The sequence below is a fragment of the Molothrus aeneus genome, chromosome 1 (assembly GCF_037042795.1).
Source record: "Molothrus aeneus isolate 106 chromosome 1, BPBGC_Maene_1.0, whole genome shotgun sequence".
Lineage (NCBI taxonomy): Eukaryota > Metazoa > Chordata > Aves > Passeriformes > Icteridae > Molothrus > Molothrus aeneus.
This window is the reverse complement of record NC_089646.1, coordinates 110,863,281-110,879,974: the sequence shown is the minus strand read 5'-3', so window position 1 is coordinate 110,879,974 and position 16,694 is coordinate 110,863,281. Positions and strand designations below refer to the sequence as shown.

The following is a 16,694-nucleotide window of genomic DNA, read 5'->3' as shown; positions in this document are numbered from 1 at the left end:
CCAAAATACACCAATGGAGCTGTTAATGTGCGATAAGAAAGTACTTTCCAAGAAAAGCTTCAAAAAAATCAACATGGCAACCCAAGCAATACCTACACTAATTTAGAAAATGTGTGTTCAGAGTTTAATAAGTAGAGAAGGGCTTTGCATGCAAGATTATACATATTTCCAAATCTCAGAGCTCTTGTAGAAAGGCAGTCTTCAATATGTAAGGCTTTGCCAAAGAACAAGATTCGTGATCAAAGGTAAAGAATCCCAACCAATTAACTGGAACACACAGGAAAATAATACTTTCATATGCAGTCTAATCTAAATATAAATAGACATAAAAGTTGCTCACTCTCCCTCCAAAAAAGGTGTAATTTATATTTGGGTTGTGGAAATAACTTCTCCCCCTTGTTTTCTCCTCCAGCTGTGTTTCAGTTTCAGGGTAACCAGTAAACCTAATAGGATTCCATTCCTTCCTAGGTAAGCATCAGTCCTCAAAAATCAAGAAATTGAAGTTGTATCTGCAGTGACCTACAACAAAGGCAATTCTCAAGACTTAGGAGGACTATTCTAAAAGCTGATCATGTTGAAGTTTGTTTTTAGAATGGGTTTGCTTTTAAGTATAGCTAGAAAACAGGTCTCTGCTATACAGCAAGATTCAAAAGCAAACTCCTGGGGTCAAATATCTCCCAGCAAAATTAGACAATCACCTCATGCAGGACTTCTCAAGCTGCAAACCACAGGAGGCTGCAAAAAGACAAAGAAAATACTGGGCAACTTATTTGGTTTTATGTGAGAGATGGAAGGTAAGAAATATTTGGGAATAACATAAAGAACAATCCTATATTGTATAAAATGTATTTTCATTCAAATGTCTTCAAAAATAATTTAAAGAATGATTATTATACATATATACTGTAAATGTGAGCTCCTTCAAGCATATAAACCCTGTAAAATCCAGTGACAGCCCATATCAATAAAATTTATCTCTCCCTCAATCTGTACATTCACAATGCATAAAAAACTACCAGCCATATAAAATTAATATTTATGACAAGCTCAGTGAACCAGAAGACAAGCAGTAATGCACAAATGCCATGTACAAATCTCACAGAGTTGCATTGCTCATGTTTCTCAAAAATGAACCTCAGCTTGGAGGAGAAACTTGGTTTTGGGAAATGCAACAGACAGACATGCTGTGCCATGCTGGGAAGACAGATGAAAACACAAATAAAATCAATGTAATTTATGGTTTTATACTGAATCTTAAGTGTTCTCAAGTTTGGTGCTTTCAGTGTGTGCATGCAGCACTGTAAATATTCTGCCAGGTTTTTTTTGGGAGTAGTTATGATCCTTAGTGTCTGTCCCAACAATACCTCAGAGTATCTCAGGATATTTCTTCATAGCCTCAGTTCACACAACAAGGGATTAGCTGGAGATGCTGACAGACTTGGGTTTGCACTAACAGACGTGCTTGGGTTTGCACTAACAGCAGAGTCAAGGTGGACACGCAGTCCTGCTTTTTATCACAGCCAAGGACCTTGGACTGACTATGGACAATCACTGCCAGGAAGACCATGCAGAAGTGCATTATTGTGATCTGCTGAACAGCAAACATGTGCTGCTTACAGGAAAAAAAATAAATACAAGACTTAGCAAAAGGGAAGATAACCATCAAAACAAAAAACATCCACAGAAATGTTCACTAGGCTTCTTTATTTTTAACTCTTTCTTTAACTCTTTTACCAAGAAGAGAGAAAACAGGTAATGTTTCAGAAGTCCAAAGAGGTTAAAGAAAGAAAAAAACCACCAAAACAAACGAAAAACCCCCATACACACAACCACCCCCCTTCCCACATACTGCCAAGTAATGATTTTTTTTTTTTGGCGCCACATCAGTGATTTGGCTTTCCACACACAAATCCCCAAAGGTAGAATTAGTGGTTGTACAGGACTTCTAATGCTCTAAATATTGTTCTGAAACATGTTCTGAAACTTCTGATTGGAGAAATTTGGTGTTCCAGAAGGCTGTACTGGGGCAGTAACTAGAGGAGTACTTTTTCAGGACATCTCAGGACACTGTCAAAGAAGCCCACCAGTCAGGGAGAAGCAATACATTGCAATCTGCACAGTGAATGTTGACTTGGAAGACTGGTAGGAAGAGAAGCTTCATCAAACACACAAAAGGCTACACTGAATGTTTCACAGCTGAACTGTTTCATATACCAAAGTACATTCTTCTGCCAATAATACATAAAACTACAGGTATTTTTCCCACTAGCTTTTACTGAAAGAGAAGTAATCTGCCTGGTAGAAATAACAGTAAAATTTGTTCTCCCCCTTGCCCTCCCATGCTCCTGCCCCCCAGGATAGCTGAGATCTTTTAAATACTGTATTTTGGGTAGCAACATTCCAAATCTTTCAAATATCTGAAAGCCACATTCCTCTTTTGAAATACTTGGGGCTTTAATTACTATTTCTGCTAGGACTACAGTAATTAACTGTTGCTTACCTACACTTAAATATGACATTCAGGAGGAGGAATCTGACAAAGCATACCTTGATATTGTAGGGAATGACCACACAGGATAATTTGGCAAACTCACGCTTTATCCATCTCTTTGCCCACGCAAAATTGCCCAAGGACAAAAGCATCCTTAGCATGAAAATCCAGCATATATCCAGAAAATATCCAGCTTATTCAAACCCCAACCTAACTGCACACAGAACTGCATGGAAAAATCATACTCCAAATACATATCTACCATTATAGTAGCAAATCACACCTGATAAATAAAAACAATGGCACTTGTCTTGAAAACTGCCTCTCCACAGTGAGCTATGTAAATACATTTTATTACATAAAGTGAAAGTGCTAAACAGCAATCCAACAAGCAAAACCCATAAATTTTCAAATTTTAAATTTAAAAAAAAAATTAGCTGATTACTGATAATCTTGAACATTCAAAGAAACCCATTCACAAAGTTAAAACTTGCTCTTCAGTGGTTAAACTACCAAAGGAATTTTGGCACATAGTCTTTTTACAAATTAAGTATTGTTTTACACGTCCCAAATCTGTTAGTCATAAACATTAGCAGAGGAATACAAATCACAACTTTTTAATAACCTTGCAGTAATTCTGAACTTGTTCATCTGAACTTATTTAGCTTGTTTTTCCTTCATGACTGGATAAAGCAGACTGCAGTGCCAGGTCTTGGCTCCACCAGTTGCTCATTAAACTAGATCTGGAATTTAGCATTGGATTGAATACACATGGGAACTCATGTGAAGCTGCTCGTATATCAATGATAGCTCCGTTGCTAACACAGAGTTTATCCAAGACCGTACATTTTTCGTTGACTTGAACAAAGCTGTTCACCATCCTCTGGTTTTGACGTCAGTGGACAACTACCCACTAACAGTATCTGTCACTACAAAATGCTTGGAATTTCCTCACTTATAAAAGCTGGAAAGTTTCAAGTACAGACCTTTCATTAAAAAACAAAACAAAACAAAACAAAACTTTATTAGATTTTTCAGGATAAGATTATTTCATGAATATTAGGAGAAGACATTTGCATTCTCACTGAATATTTTTTCCAGTAATTTTTCAGACATAAAAAACATCACTGACTGTAAGGAATGGATGTTTAAAAACAATTTTCCTATTCTGTTGCTAAAAGCTGTGGACTCAGATGTATGCTAATTCCTCAACATGGAAGCACCATGGTGATTCAGATTTTTCCCATTAACTGGACACCACAGTTATTCCAGTAGGATCTAAGTTGGACAGTATCTATTATTTAGGAAAAATGTAGAAAAACATACCCCATGCATAAACCAGGCTGTTCACATTCCCTGCCTCTTTTCTACAGCTCCTTTATTCTCACAAGCCTATGTTGGAAAAAGTCATCCTGGTGGAGACTCCCTCCAGAGAACAACATGCAGTGCTCCTTTCGGGTGAGCTCTGCTGCAGGGGTGTGAGGCAGGAGCACAATGCCTGACTGGATGTGCCCAGTTCAGACACACATCTGGTCAGGGAGGCCAGAGGTATTCTACCCTGATGGAGGCTTCTGTGGCAGCAGCAATGCATTTCAACCTTGATCTGAAAGCCAAGCTGCTGCTTTGCAAACACACCGCTTGCTTCTGACCCTTCTGATTTGGCCGAAAGCAAACAAATGGATCAACAAACCCCTGCGCGTCATTGGTACAATGCAGTGGAAATTCCCCTTTTTCAGCATGGCAAGATACCATCAGCTATTAATCCAGAGACAGGCAGTCGTGTTTAAAAATCCAGTTTCAATCTTCTACACAGCTCTGTATCTACTATCTTGAGGCTCCCGTCCTCCTGTTTCCATTCTTTTCTCCATGGAAACCTCTGTTATAGAGAGCAGGTTTTTCATCTTTGTTTTTCAAGGTACTTATATTTTCTATGTGGCATTTGTATAATGTGTCTATCCATGCCACACTTGTAAAAATAAGCATGTCAGTCTCACTGTAAAAATGTGATCGTGTTACTGTGTTTATTAGACATAGCCCACATCCGAAATACCACATATATCTGTTGCTTCAGGTGGTTGTGGCAGATCACAGAAATTACATCAATGACTTTTTCTCCTCTTGGAATCAAAGCTGTGCAATTCTGCATTTTTCCAATTTTGTCATCCATCTATGAAGGAACACCACTTTTCATTGATTAGATTACTAAGAAATTGAGTTGTTTTGATTTTCTACGTGCAAAGTAAACAAACTCATATAATATTAATTGCTTCATCTCTTCATTTCTAGAGATATCAAATAGCATATACCTGAGCAGCTATACAGAGAAAATTTTCGCCCTTTCCATGAGAGGATGGAAAAAAGAAAATTTTTTTTTTTTAAAAGAAAAAAGGAGAAAAATCCTAAGGTCTATTCTGTCAAGAAAAGACAAAGCAAAAGAAACACTGAAGAAATTCTATTAAAAGCTTGCTAGGGACTGCTTTCAGTTCATAGAAAGTATGTGTATTTTTGTTCTCAAAAGACAAAACACCTCTTCTGAAGTGATTGCACTAGGAAAAGTATATCTTAGGAAAACAAAAAGTGAATTCTTGCAAAAAACCTGCTGCTGCTTCAGCTGCTTCTGAAAGGAACTTCAATTTTCACCACTGCATGATCTCTGAGAAGCAATTCCAAGCCGATGATATGATCTGATCTTTGGCTCCAAGGCCATTCCCATATGTACTTTAGAAATAGTGCCCACACTGGCTTTACAGCTCTGAAGTTTTGTAGAATTTTATCTTCTGAGTGAGCCTCATCCCTCTTATCAGGTTCTCCCACTCTGCCATTGTTACATTCTTTCTTTGAAGATGTTAAGGGAGAGCCAACATCTTTCCAGTGAGGGGGATCTGACTGGTGATCTCCCCCCTCCCCCTTTTCCATCTGTTTGAATATTTATATGCATGTATATAAAGTGCCCAGATTTCATGAGAGGAAGATGGTGAACATTGATCAGTTGGACAAAACTGATCTATCAAGCATTCAAAGAAGCTGCCTCTCTGTGGAATAACCAGAGAAACTGAATGTATGTGAAAGATGTTCTATACATGTCTTTCCTTAATTTGAGAAAATTTAGAAGGATAGAGATGCTTTCTTTACAGAGCAGCAGGAGATAATTTCTGCATTTCATTAACATGTGAAGCCTAGATCCTGCTTTCACATGATCTTTCTAGTGATAGGTACTCTGTAAATGTTCTTAAATGCTTCCCTTGCTTGATGAGAGCAACAGTGATTAAAAAAAATAAAATTTCATCAAATGGAAGCCAAATGCTCTTTAACATGAGCCATGCTAGCTCAAAACACCTATTTCATGTGAGCTCCCTGTGTTGCTCCTGTTGTTTCTCACCCAGATGACGTAAGACAGTGTTAGGTAAGACAATGCAAAAATCACAGTAACATACTCATTTATCATAAATGCTGTTGTTGAGTCAACAACACAGCCCACAGCATGCCCAGGATAATTCTCAAGTAGAATACTACCTGAATCCACAAAACCAGATTGCTTCTTGCACATAAATTTCTTCAGAGCTTGCCTGCACGTTTCTACAGCAACTTCCACCATTGGCCTGCATTAAAGGACTTAAGATACAAGATTTCATCCCTGTACATCAGCTGATCTTTAGCAATGTTTTGTATGAGTCGTTCTTCTTGGCAGTAAATAATTCAAAGTCTTTTAAAACTCCTTCACTGAGGAGAGACTGAATTTAGCGTTATGCAAACAGAAATGAGAAGTCCACATTAAACACTTTCTCCAGGCACTGGAACACTCAAAGTTGAGTAATTATGACTCCCCGTGGTTTCACAGGTTAAGAGAAACTAAAGAACAACTTTGAAGTTGCTTGTTGATGTCACAGATTTAAGTGTTTTATGTACTTGCCATACCAAGTTCCTAAAATAAAACTGTCTCAGAAAAGTTGCATGGGGAATAATGGCTATCCAGCCAAGGATCTTGTTTTTTGCAGAGTTTTCAGGCAGTGTAAGAACAGAACAGAGTGGTTATGTCCCCTTCATACTGCCCCTGCCCCCAGTAACTACCACCACATGAACCTCCTGAACTAGAGGCTTCATACCAGACTTTCAGATTTAATAGGTATGGATCGACCTCTGAGCCTGTCCAAATCAAACTTGATCTGTGGTTTATACTGCTATTGCCAAGAACTCTATTAATATCACATACTTCTAGTAGTTTTACTTCAGAAATACATGAAAAACATTTCAAAGTTGTTAAACTTACTGGCAAGGGAAAGAATTCTAATCAGCACCATTTCCTTCAGGTCAGTTTATCTTGAATATTAACTAGTAGGCATATCTATGAGCAGAAGACAGGAGTATCTAAGGCAAACAGTCCATCCCCAAGCCTTGCAGCGTCAGCAGTCAAATGAATCCTGGAATCGCTAAAAATACCAACTCTCATTACTTTCTGTCAGGTATGGTAAATTATTTCTATAATTTTTACAATGAAACAAACAGAAAAAAACCCCAGGTAAGTTGAAGCCATAAAATCACCACAGTGGAAGAGTGGAAGCCTTTGTTTCCACTCTCTCATGTCTTTGCAGGCAATCTTTACTTTGTGCTGGATATGTATTTCTGCAAAGTGAATAAAGACGTAGAAATCAATTTAATTAAACTCAGTAATAAACTTTTTTCTTTTCCAGGTGTTAAAAACACTTAATGATTCAGATTTAGTTTGTGAAAAATTATGAGGTGTTCATTTAAAATCTCAATCCAAGAAGTTGCTCAGGTACTGCAAAGAAAACTAAAGGCAAGCCTACACAGGCAGGGGCAGGCAGGGCTGAGTTCTTTTGCCTGTTTTGTTCCCGACTGGCCAGACAGAAACCAGCTCCAGCCCAAAACACACAATCATTTTCATGTGATGTGTCCAAGCTAATAGGCCTTATTTAGATACAACACTGCAATAATACTTCCACATAGCCACAAGATCAGAGCAGGCTCCTGTCAGATGTCTCAGTGGCCGGGCAGCTGAGCTCTGTCCTGCACCACACATGCTGGTTTGAAAGCTTTTATCAGTTTCTGGGGGTTGCTTTCCCTATTGCAAGTGACAATTCTCACATCAAATCCCCTGCTTTCAAAATTGTAAATATGTACCTTAAGACATTAGACCCAAAGAAATTAATATCTAGTTACAAAGAAATCTGGGTTCAGTCCTGGTAATTCTTGCCCTGACACAAAGCTCCTCTGAAATCCAGTGGGACCATTCTCATGAGCAATGTCTGGTGGTAAGATTCTTACAACCAGCCCCCTGTCAATGTTTTATTTTTGAAATTAAATTGCTTATACTGCAGTGCTGAAGTTTCATGGGATTCTGCATGCAAACAAATACCAACAAGCATATCAGCACTTCTCTAAACACTGCTTCCTGAAGTACTTAATGCAAGTCTACTGCTGGAGATGTTTCACATACTAGGTTATGCACTGAGTTCACAGCACATACAAGAACAGTTACAAAAGCAAAGTCTAATTTTATAAAGGCTCCAAAATTAAGTGTTCAATTTTTGACATGAATAATCACCTCCAGGAGCCAGTAGCCTGTGTGTCTACATTTTACTTGGTCGCCTGGTCAGAGGGCAAAAAGCAAAGTCAGAATGTAATTCTGGAATTTTATTTTAAAGGTAATGGGAAATTTTGCTCTCAGGACACAACAGCACCAGAAGCAGGCCACTTACAAAACACCCCATCTCATCCCACTCTGTCCTGCCATACAACTGTCTCAAAATACAAGACAACAATATGCAGTGTATTATGTATCCCAAAACCACACAGGTGGTTCAAGCATTGCCTCCCCTTGCATCTACTTTTTTTTGGTCTCTTTTGCTTCTGACTGATTTCAATAAGATACATAAGATGTTAATAAGATACGTAAATATGTTTATTTCACCATGTCAGGATTAGATTTAGTTAATTTGTTTTTTCACTAGTCACACATTTGAATTGACAGACAAGTGTTTTAACAGAAACAGCATTTGTTTTTAACAGAAGTACAAATTCAATGCAGAGTAACAAGAACTAGACTTCAGCATTCAGAGTTCTCAAGTAGGAGTTTAGGAGAATAGAAGCTTGGAACTGTGTTAGAGGAAACTTCCACTAAGTATACAAGTCCAATTTTCAATTAATGTAAACTAAAAGTGCCAAATTATAATCTAAAACAAAAACATCCCTCATTCTCTCCCCTCCCTGCCTCCAGTATTTTAACAGTATCCAGCCCAACTTTTTTTGAAGTTGGTTGAGTAAACAGACAACTGACATTAAGATAATTTCAAAAAGAGAGAAAATAGGACTAAAGATGAGGTTTAATGCAGTTTTGCTACAATTAACTGATGTATTTATGAAGTGCCTTGAGAGACGTATAAGTAAGGAAAGGAACCGTGACAATGCAGATGTATCCTCTGTCCAAACATTACGGTTTCATGAAATAAACTTTTTCCTGCATGAAAAGCACGTCCTACTAAAGATATATATTTTAAAAAAAGCAAATAAAAGGCAGAGTTTCTAGGAAGACAGACAGCTAGCTATGAAGCTGCCTAAAGAAATCTCAGCTTACATGCATACAGGAATGAGCTTTGTGTCCAGAACATCTTAAAATTTAAACAAATGAGAAGAGTAGACTAGTACAGTTGCAGATGTCTGTAGTCTGGAAAGGATCAGATCAGTGCAGATTTACATCTTCCCAGAGCAGACATGAAACAAGCTGCAGCAGTCCGAGACTTACACATGCTAAGCATTCTACAGTAACAGGTCAGGAGAAGAAAAAAGAAGGAAACAAAGAGAAAAGTTGAATCACACCCTACTTAAAAGAGTTTTTCTGGCACAAAAATCTTCATGTAGGTTAAGGTCTACACAGAAGGATACAGCTGCATAAATGCAAAACCTCATGGTTTAAAAACGACAGAGGAAACCTGAAGAGAAAAACGGAACTAAGTTTGTAGGAGAGAAACAAGAAGAAAACAGGAAAACAAAACCAAATGTAAAGCATGAAAAAAAGCTTGTGAAGGAAAAGATAAATGATAACAAAAAAGGGCAGTGAATCAGAATCATATCAGACTAGGACTTAATTAGTATTGAACTTCATTTTCCCTTGGCTACCGATCTATTTACATCTAAACTATCAATAGTTGTATCTGTAGCCATAAAAAACCCCAAATAAAATATCTTCCCTTAGTTTTTGAATTGCATCCAAAAAGAGTTAAAAACATTTCAGAAGCAAAAGACTACAAATTGGGGAACTCAGAAAAGATTTGCAGCTATCAATGAAGATAAAAACCAGATACAGACCTTTGCAAAACAGGAAAAAGTATTTTGCAAAAGGATATGGTCAAACACGAGAGGCAGCTGGAGGCTAAAACTCAGGTAATGAATGCTGAAATACATAAGAAAAGTATTTCCTCTTTTATAATTTAGGGTGGAGGGCAGTGAAGAGAGAAGTAATGTTCCCACTTCAAAGTTCCCCTAAATTTTTATGAAGAGTAGTCCTTCCAGCCTACAGCCACTAACAACCAGCTGCTTTACTAGAAATCTCATCATTTTTTGCTACCCTTGAAATTCAGGTAAATAATCTAAGTCAGAAAATAATCACAAGCATAGACCAAACATTTTGTAGAATTCCAGAAAGGGTTGTGCTGAAGAGGAACTCAGGGAACTGAAGACTGAATGCTATACAGTTAAAGGAGACTTTTCCACTGAAATATTATATCCATGCTCCCAACAACAGATGAGCATTCCTGAAGTACTTTGCTACCAGAAAGTATGCACTTTATTGGCCTTATCATTGATAAGACATTGCTCAGGCCTTCCTAGTGCTCTAAACATGAAAATATTAAGTGAAAACACAACTGAAGCCCTGAGCAACACTAGAGGCATCATGATACACATTTAGTTGTTATCTGAGCTGTCTTGAAGGTATCTGTCAAAGTCTCTCAAGCTGCCAGAGACAGATGACCACAAGAATGCCCTGTTCTCCCATTACCCCTCAAGGTTTTTCCTACAGCAGTGCAGCCAGCACTCAACCGACTCCACTTTGTTGTGCAGTGCTACAGCAAGTGTGGCCCCTTCTCCTTACTCACCATGGGGGATAGATGTGGATGACATCCTGTGGTCTGCTCTTCAGGTGAGCTGCTGTCTCTCTTGTGAAGAGGACTTTGAGTACTGGCTCCTCTGCATTGATGACAGCATCCTCGGGCGAAAGCGTAGCAGGAGACTGTTCCAGCTGCTGGCATATGGCAACTTGTATCGTGCACTCCTCAAATATTTCCAGGATCCTCACAATTAAAACACCAGATTTATCTGGAAAGAAAGTGAAAATTAAAAATAAAAATGCAAAGTCTGGATGAGGAGAAAGAAAGAAGTTCTGGTACTCTAAAGATGTGCATCCCTCTGTGCTCTGCACATCTGTCCGACCGTGATAAATCCATGTATGAGTAGAATACACAGTCTTATCAAAAGACCCACATTAAGCTTTTGCAGTAATTTTTGTTTTCTCTATAGATACTATTAATTGTAAAGAAAAAAATCCCACCTGCACTGCTTCCAAGTATCAATGAATTCAGATACTCCCTACAAGAAACTCTCCCCCACCACACCTCAACTTTTAAATCTTGCAACTCATTGACTTTGTTCAGTCTTTTTAATTAGATACTGCAAAAATGCATTTATTTAAAAACAGAATAATCAAACACTGTGTTAAAAGTGAAGTTGTATTTGCCCTCCTCGACCTTTCTCAAAGCAGCAGCTGTCAGGAACCAAATTAGAAGAATACAAAGCATCTAAAAGCTGATGATTCATGCTGAGGGACAAATGTGGAGAAAGAAGGAGTAAGATGCACTGCCTAAAAATAATTATTGCAAAACTGATCATCCATTTTATCAGTAGGCAGTCAGGGTAGTCAGAAGGCTCTGTTGTTTTAAAGCAACATGAACAGATACAAGCATCTACACAGATCAATTCTTAGCACTTTCATCTCTGCTGAACAAGAAACAACTTTGCACTGAAATGAAATTACCCCTGGGTCCTTTGCACTCTGCACAGGGCAGCAGCTGCTCAGACAGACCTTGGTCTGAGCTGTAAGAAAATGTAAGAAAAAGATTTATTCTCATTCTCACCTAGCCTTACTCAGATCTGCACTCTGGTCACTGAGAGGAGAAATGCTGTTACCCTGCTGAATGCTGCAAGCATTTAGCGGGGCAGAAAAAGGACAAGGGCAGCAGAGCCACAGTTCTACCCTTTTTGATTTATAAGTTGCATTGGGAAAAACACAACATCTCAAGAAAAACAGCTGATATAAATTATTGTCTTCCCACAGCAAAGAAGAAACAGGGGAGGAACAGTGAACGTGATACTGGAACTTAACAGTACTAGTTATTTGTTTGTTTATTTTAAGGCTCATTTCACAACTGTGAATGTTTTTCCTCTGGAAAATAAATCAAAATATTTTAGTTTGAGTTTATGAGAAACTTCAAAAAAAATTAACCGAACCCTCAAGAAACCCAAACCAAAGAAACTGGGCCCCAAAACCTTTTAAATTTATTCAATAAAGTTGAATTATACAAAAGTAAAATAAAAAATTCTGTCCCTGTTTTTATTAAATTTCATACTGAAACTGAAATAAAGCAATTTGGAAATCTAAAACTAAATTGTTCTCAAAACCACTTTCATGAGAACCCATTTTTCATCACATGCAACATGCTTCTGCAAAGCATTCTGCTTCCCCTGAACTGGTATTTTCCAGCTCTATAAAGGGTTCCACCAGACAGTCAGACACAAAATGTACATAAGCCACTTCTGTCCAAGCCATTACAGCTTGACCTCCTTTCCCAGATCTGAGAAGTAGGAGAATGAACCCTTTCTGCCAAGTCCTTTGAAACTGACTGATGGAGAGAGATGGTTGCAGCCTGCTGCTGCTCCTCACTGCTGTCACCTTCTCAGAGAAAGCCATAACGTCACAGTGCCACTGCAGAGACTCACTATACTGAGATAATGTTTGCTTATGTGAAAATTCTGACAAGGGTGAGCACTGACTAGTTTTCTATGCCTGAAGGGAAGGGCTTAGAATATTCACACTTGAATTCTGTTTTGCCTGACTAGCTGCAGTTGTGGTCCTCTGTCAACCCCAAGTCATTTGGCACGCATAAGCAAATTCTGCTAACCACAAAAATTCTCATCCTTTAAAGTAACTAAGCATTTACCTCTTCCCTCTAGACATACAGCACAATTTGCATTTACATCCACTTTAAAAAACAAGTCACAAAAAATAAAATCAGTCTCAATTTTCAAATGCACCAACAGCTTATTAAAAAAAAGTATTAAGACAGCTTGTGAGAGAGAGTGCTCATCACTTCTGAGCCAAGCATTTCTTATGTGAAGAATTCTATGACAATTCTTACTGGCCAGCAGCTTATATGTTACTCATTTTATACAGCAGGTTGAAGACAATGAATGACAGCCTAATAATATTTTTCTTTTAAATACCTCTGACTATAAAACAGTTAAAAATACTAGGCAAATCAAGAACTGTATCTGTATGAAAGTTTTAAAAGACATTGGAGTAAAAAATACCTACCACAACACTAGAGTCTCTTGCAAGTCTAAAGTTGGTGGAAACACTGGGAGCTGATTCTAAATGAAGCAGAATGCTTCTGCACTAAAAGCATCTCAATTTCGACCAGTAGCCAAATCTCACACTTGGCACACACGCACATTCTACAGAACCACAATTTGTTTATTTAGATGCACAGAGATAGTTTAGTTTAATTACTCTGAAATTATTATTACTGCTGATGATAGTGTTCTCTTGAACAACATGGAAAAGCACTTTGGATTGCTGGCACATGATGAAACACCAAATTTCAGAATGTAGCTTTGGTTTTAATACATTTGGCTCTTGTATTGTTATGTCAATCAAAAATAAATCAAACATATGTGGCTGCACACTGAAGGGCAAATTTGTGGGTGAGGAGACAGGCTGGATCACTGCAAATTCTACAGTTTCCAGAGTTTACTTGTTTGTTCATCCATGTGAAAAGCTCACTTTAGGTTTTTGCATTGTTCTCCTTCACCCTTGGATAACTTACATAAATTCCCACTTGCTTGCTGAAGTTATCATTCACTTACTTGCATTTACAAAGCAGAATTAAAGCTCAAGAAATTCAGAAGTAGACATGTGCATGTTTCATGGCAATACCTAGTAATCTTAAATAAGGAATAATACCTTACAATTGTGTGCATTTTAAATGGTGCAATCAATAATGTGTTGCAATTGTGCCCATTCCTACACTGCAAATTTCTTCATTTCCCATTCTACTGCCCAGAATACTCATGGATTTCTTCAGGGTTAGCTTCTAGAAGAATTAATGAGCTAATTCAGCCAACTGCAAAGCCACTTCAGTTTACTTACTTCAAGGTAACCTTTATTCTCCCACTGAAAGACACGTACACACTCTCACACTCACTGGGAGTGAGCATACAGCTGCCTGGATGCATTTAGAAATCTTCCATGAAGCAGCAATCAGCAATTTGAGGACGGTTTGACAAAGCTCTTATAGAATCATAGAAGATCTAGAGTTGAAAGGGACCCATACGGATCCTCAAGTCCAACTCCCTGCTCCTCACAGGAAGACCTAACACTAAATCATACAACAAATGTTCCTTGAAATGAGAGGCTTGGTGCTATGAGGAGCCTGTTCCAGTGATCAACCACACTTTCAGTGAAGGACCTTCTCCAAATATTCACTCTGGTTCCAGAGGCCTCTGCAAAGTGAAATGCTTGGGGGAGATAAAGATGGAAACCCAGAGCAGCCTGACCCATGTGAGACACAGGTGCATTTCTCAGCAAAGCCCTGGGTGCTCTGAGCTCTGGTGACGCAGTGCTGCTGCAGCTCACTGGTCCTGGAACACAGCCTAACATGGACAGCTGCCCCTTCCAGCATCTCTCCACAGCCTTCACAGAGTCAGCTGGAAAGTCAGAGAAAACATCCACTGACACAAGGATCATTTGAAATATCTGGCCCCATGAGTAAAAACAGAGTTTATTCATCCCAGGGGCATGAAGTGTAATTCAATCACTGATACACAAGGCTTAAGGTGCCACAAAGAAAACCAGAAAGGCACTGATCTGGCTGAGTATGAATTTTGCAGAGGTATTTGAGATGTACAACATGTGCTCTCTAAAGAACACCATCTGAAAGGAGAGTATCAGCCACCAAGGCCTGTAATGCTCCCTCATTTCTCACAGAATTTTCCATAAGAAGAGAAATCTTCACAAAGACATGCAGTTACATGCTGGCTACTACTGAATCAACATATTGGTCACAGAAAGGACAGTGTACAAGAAAAATCAGGTATCAGTTAGGAGCTAGATTAGTTACATCAGCCTTTGTGGAACACCACTGTGATAAATGCCACCCTCTGAAAAGCAACAGACAGAAACCATTGCTAGATGGACCATGATCAAACAAATTTCCTTCACACTTTGCAAGTGGTCCAGAAGGAGTGAAATCCATGAGAGACACTGACTGGTGGGAGGAATGAGCCATTTAAGCAGGGAAGCATCTTTGGTAAAGCCTTGCTGTGATTGGTAAGAACCTCCCTCACCTCCCAGACAAGAAACAAGAAGCTCTGACAAAGATGAAGAAATCCTGATCCAAACCTGGGCAAATGGAACATCAACCTCTCACTGCTACTATTAGCAGAACCTTTGAAATCACAGGGAAAGTTCTTTTCAAGCAAAAGTAGTAATGGAGGAAACCTGGCAATGATCTTGGGCATAATTTCCAAAAAAGCCTGATGATCCATAATAGTGTGATCACAACAGGTCTATGTTGTATGCATGGGTTCAGAAAAACAACCAGTAACTTTTTGGTAGGAGAAAAACTTACTTAGAAATACTAAGAACACAGACAGTAATTCTGGTTTACAAAGTCCCTGAGTCAGAGATCTGTGGGAGGTATTTGGGAGAGTATTTTGGGAAAATATCATCAAGTGTTAGCCATTTTATCATTTTTTCAATGCATTTTGATAGCTCTTGTCACTGGCAGAAACAGGATCCTAAGCTAGAGGCACTTTGGTTTAACTACCTAAGAGATCTGCTCTGACACACACAGTTAATTATTTAATTTCAGGTGTCCTCTGGGATGTTGGTTTCTCACTCCAATTTGCAACCCAGACATGAAGTAGCTCAAAGATAATTCCAGTGCCTGGGAGATGAACAAACAAATTTCACACTGAATCCATCAGTTTCCTTGGGTACTTATTTTCATTTTTGTTTATTACTTTAGTACACAGGGAGATGCTGCCCTTCAGCCATGTACCATGTCATACACCATGACATCAAAATATATTTTGATGCACTACTTTGCAGATGTTCTGCATTTACTCTGAATTCCAGAAGTGTTAAAAAGAAACAAAAAGAAGGAAAAAAAAAAAGGGGACTGGGGGGAAGGGCAAAAGAAAGCTCCCCATTCCTTTGGAACTCACAGACCCTGAGTTCTTGAGCCCTTTGAAGACTTCAGATGACTCTACAGTCTCTGGCAGACTGAATGCCCCTAATCTTCAGACCTAACACAGTGGCTTCAGAGCAGACACATATATTTAAGCCACATCAACACTGAATGTACATGGTCACAGATGATGCACAGGCCATGCCAAGGGCAGCCTAGGAGCGAGGCTAAGAAGAAAGCCAGCCTGCTTTGACTCTCAACAACTAAAAACCAGTTTGGAGACAAGAGAATGAAAAAAACATTGAGGAGCACAATTAAAAAAAACAAATGTTCAGACATTCTGGCTTCAGTGCCTGAAATACAACTCTAAAGTTTGTTTTAATAACTCTGTAACTACCAATAAGGAAGACAAATGAGGAGGAAAATATAGAAATTATGATCTCTTGGGAGCCACATATTTTATGTTTCTCTAGTGACACAGTGACAGGAAGCTGAACACACTGCAAGGAGAGGATCCATGGTGCCTGATGTATGGAAATGTATCAAATGTCAATATCAGTAAGACTGCATGCAGTTTCACCTCACTCCAATGAATTTTGCTAAAATGCTACCATTCAAGTGTTCCAAAAAAGCACCTGTAGCCTTAAATGGAAAGTTCTCAAAGGGAAGAAATTCTCTTTAGAGCTGGTTAATAGAACTCCTCAGCAGCAGAGCAATCTTTACAA

At 38.6% G+C, this 16,694-nt stretch overlaps 1 protein-coding gene across 1 annotated transcript in view; it reads right to left on the bottom strand.

Annotated features, from left to right (window-relative positions):
- The window catches only part of SPIDR (scaffold protein involved in DNA repair), a 200,099-nt gene that overhangs the window by 110,760 nt on the left and 72,645 nt on the right, over window positions 1-16,694 (bottom strand). The window contains exon 9 of the mRNA XM_066547116.1: window positions 10,603-10,822. Within this exon, the coding sequence (XP_066403213.1) occupies window positions 10,603-10,822 (220 nt within the window). The remainder of the gene's footprint in view (window positions 1-10,602; window positions 10,823-16,694) is intronic.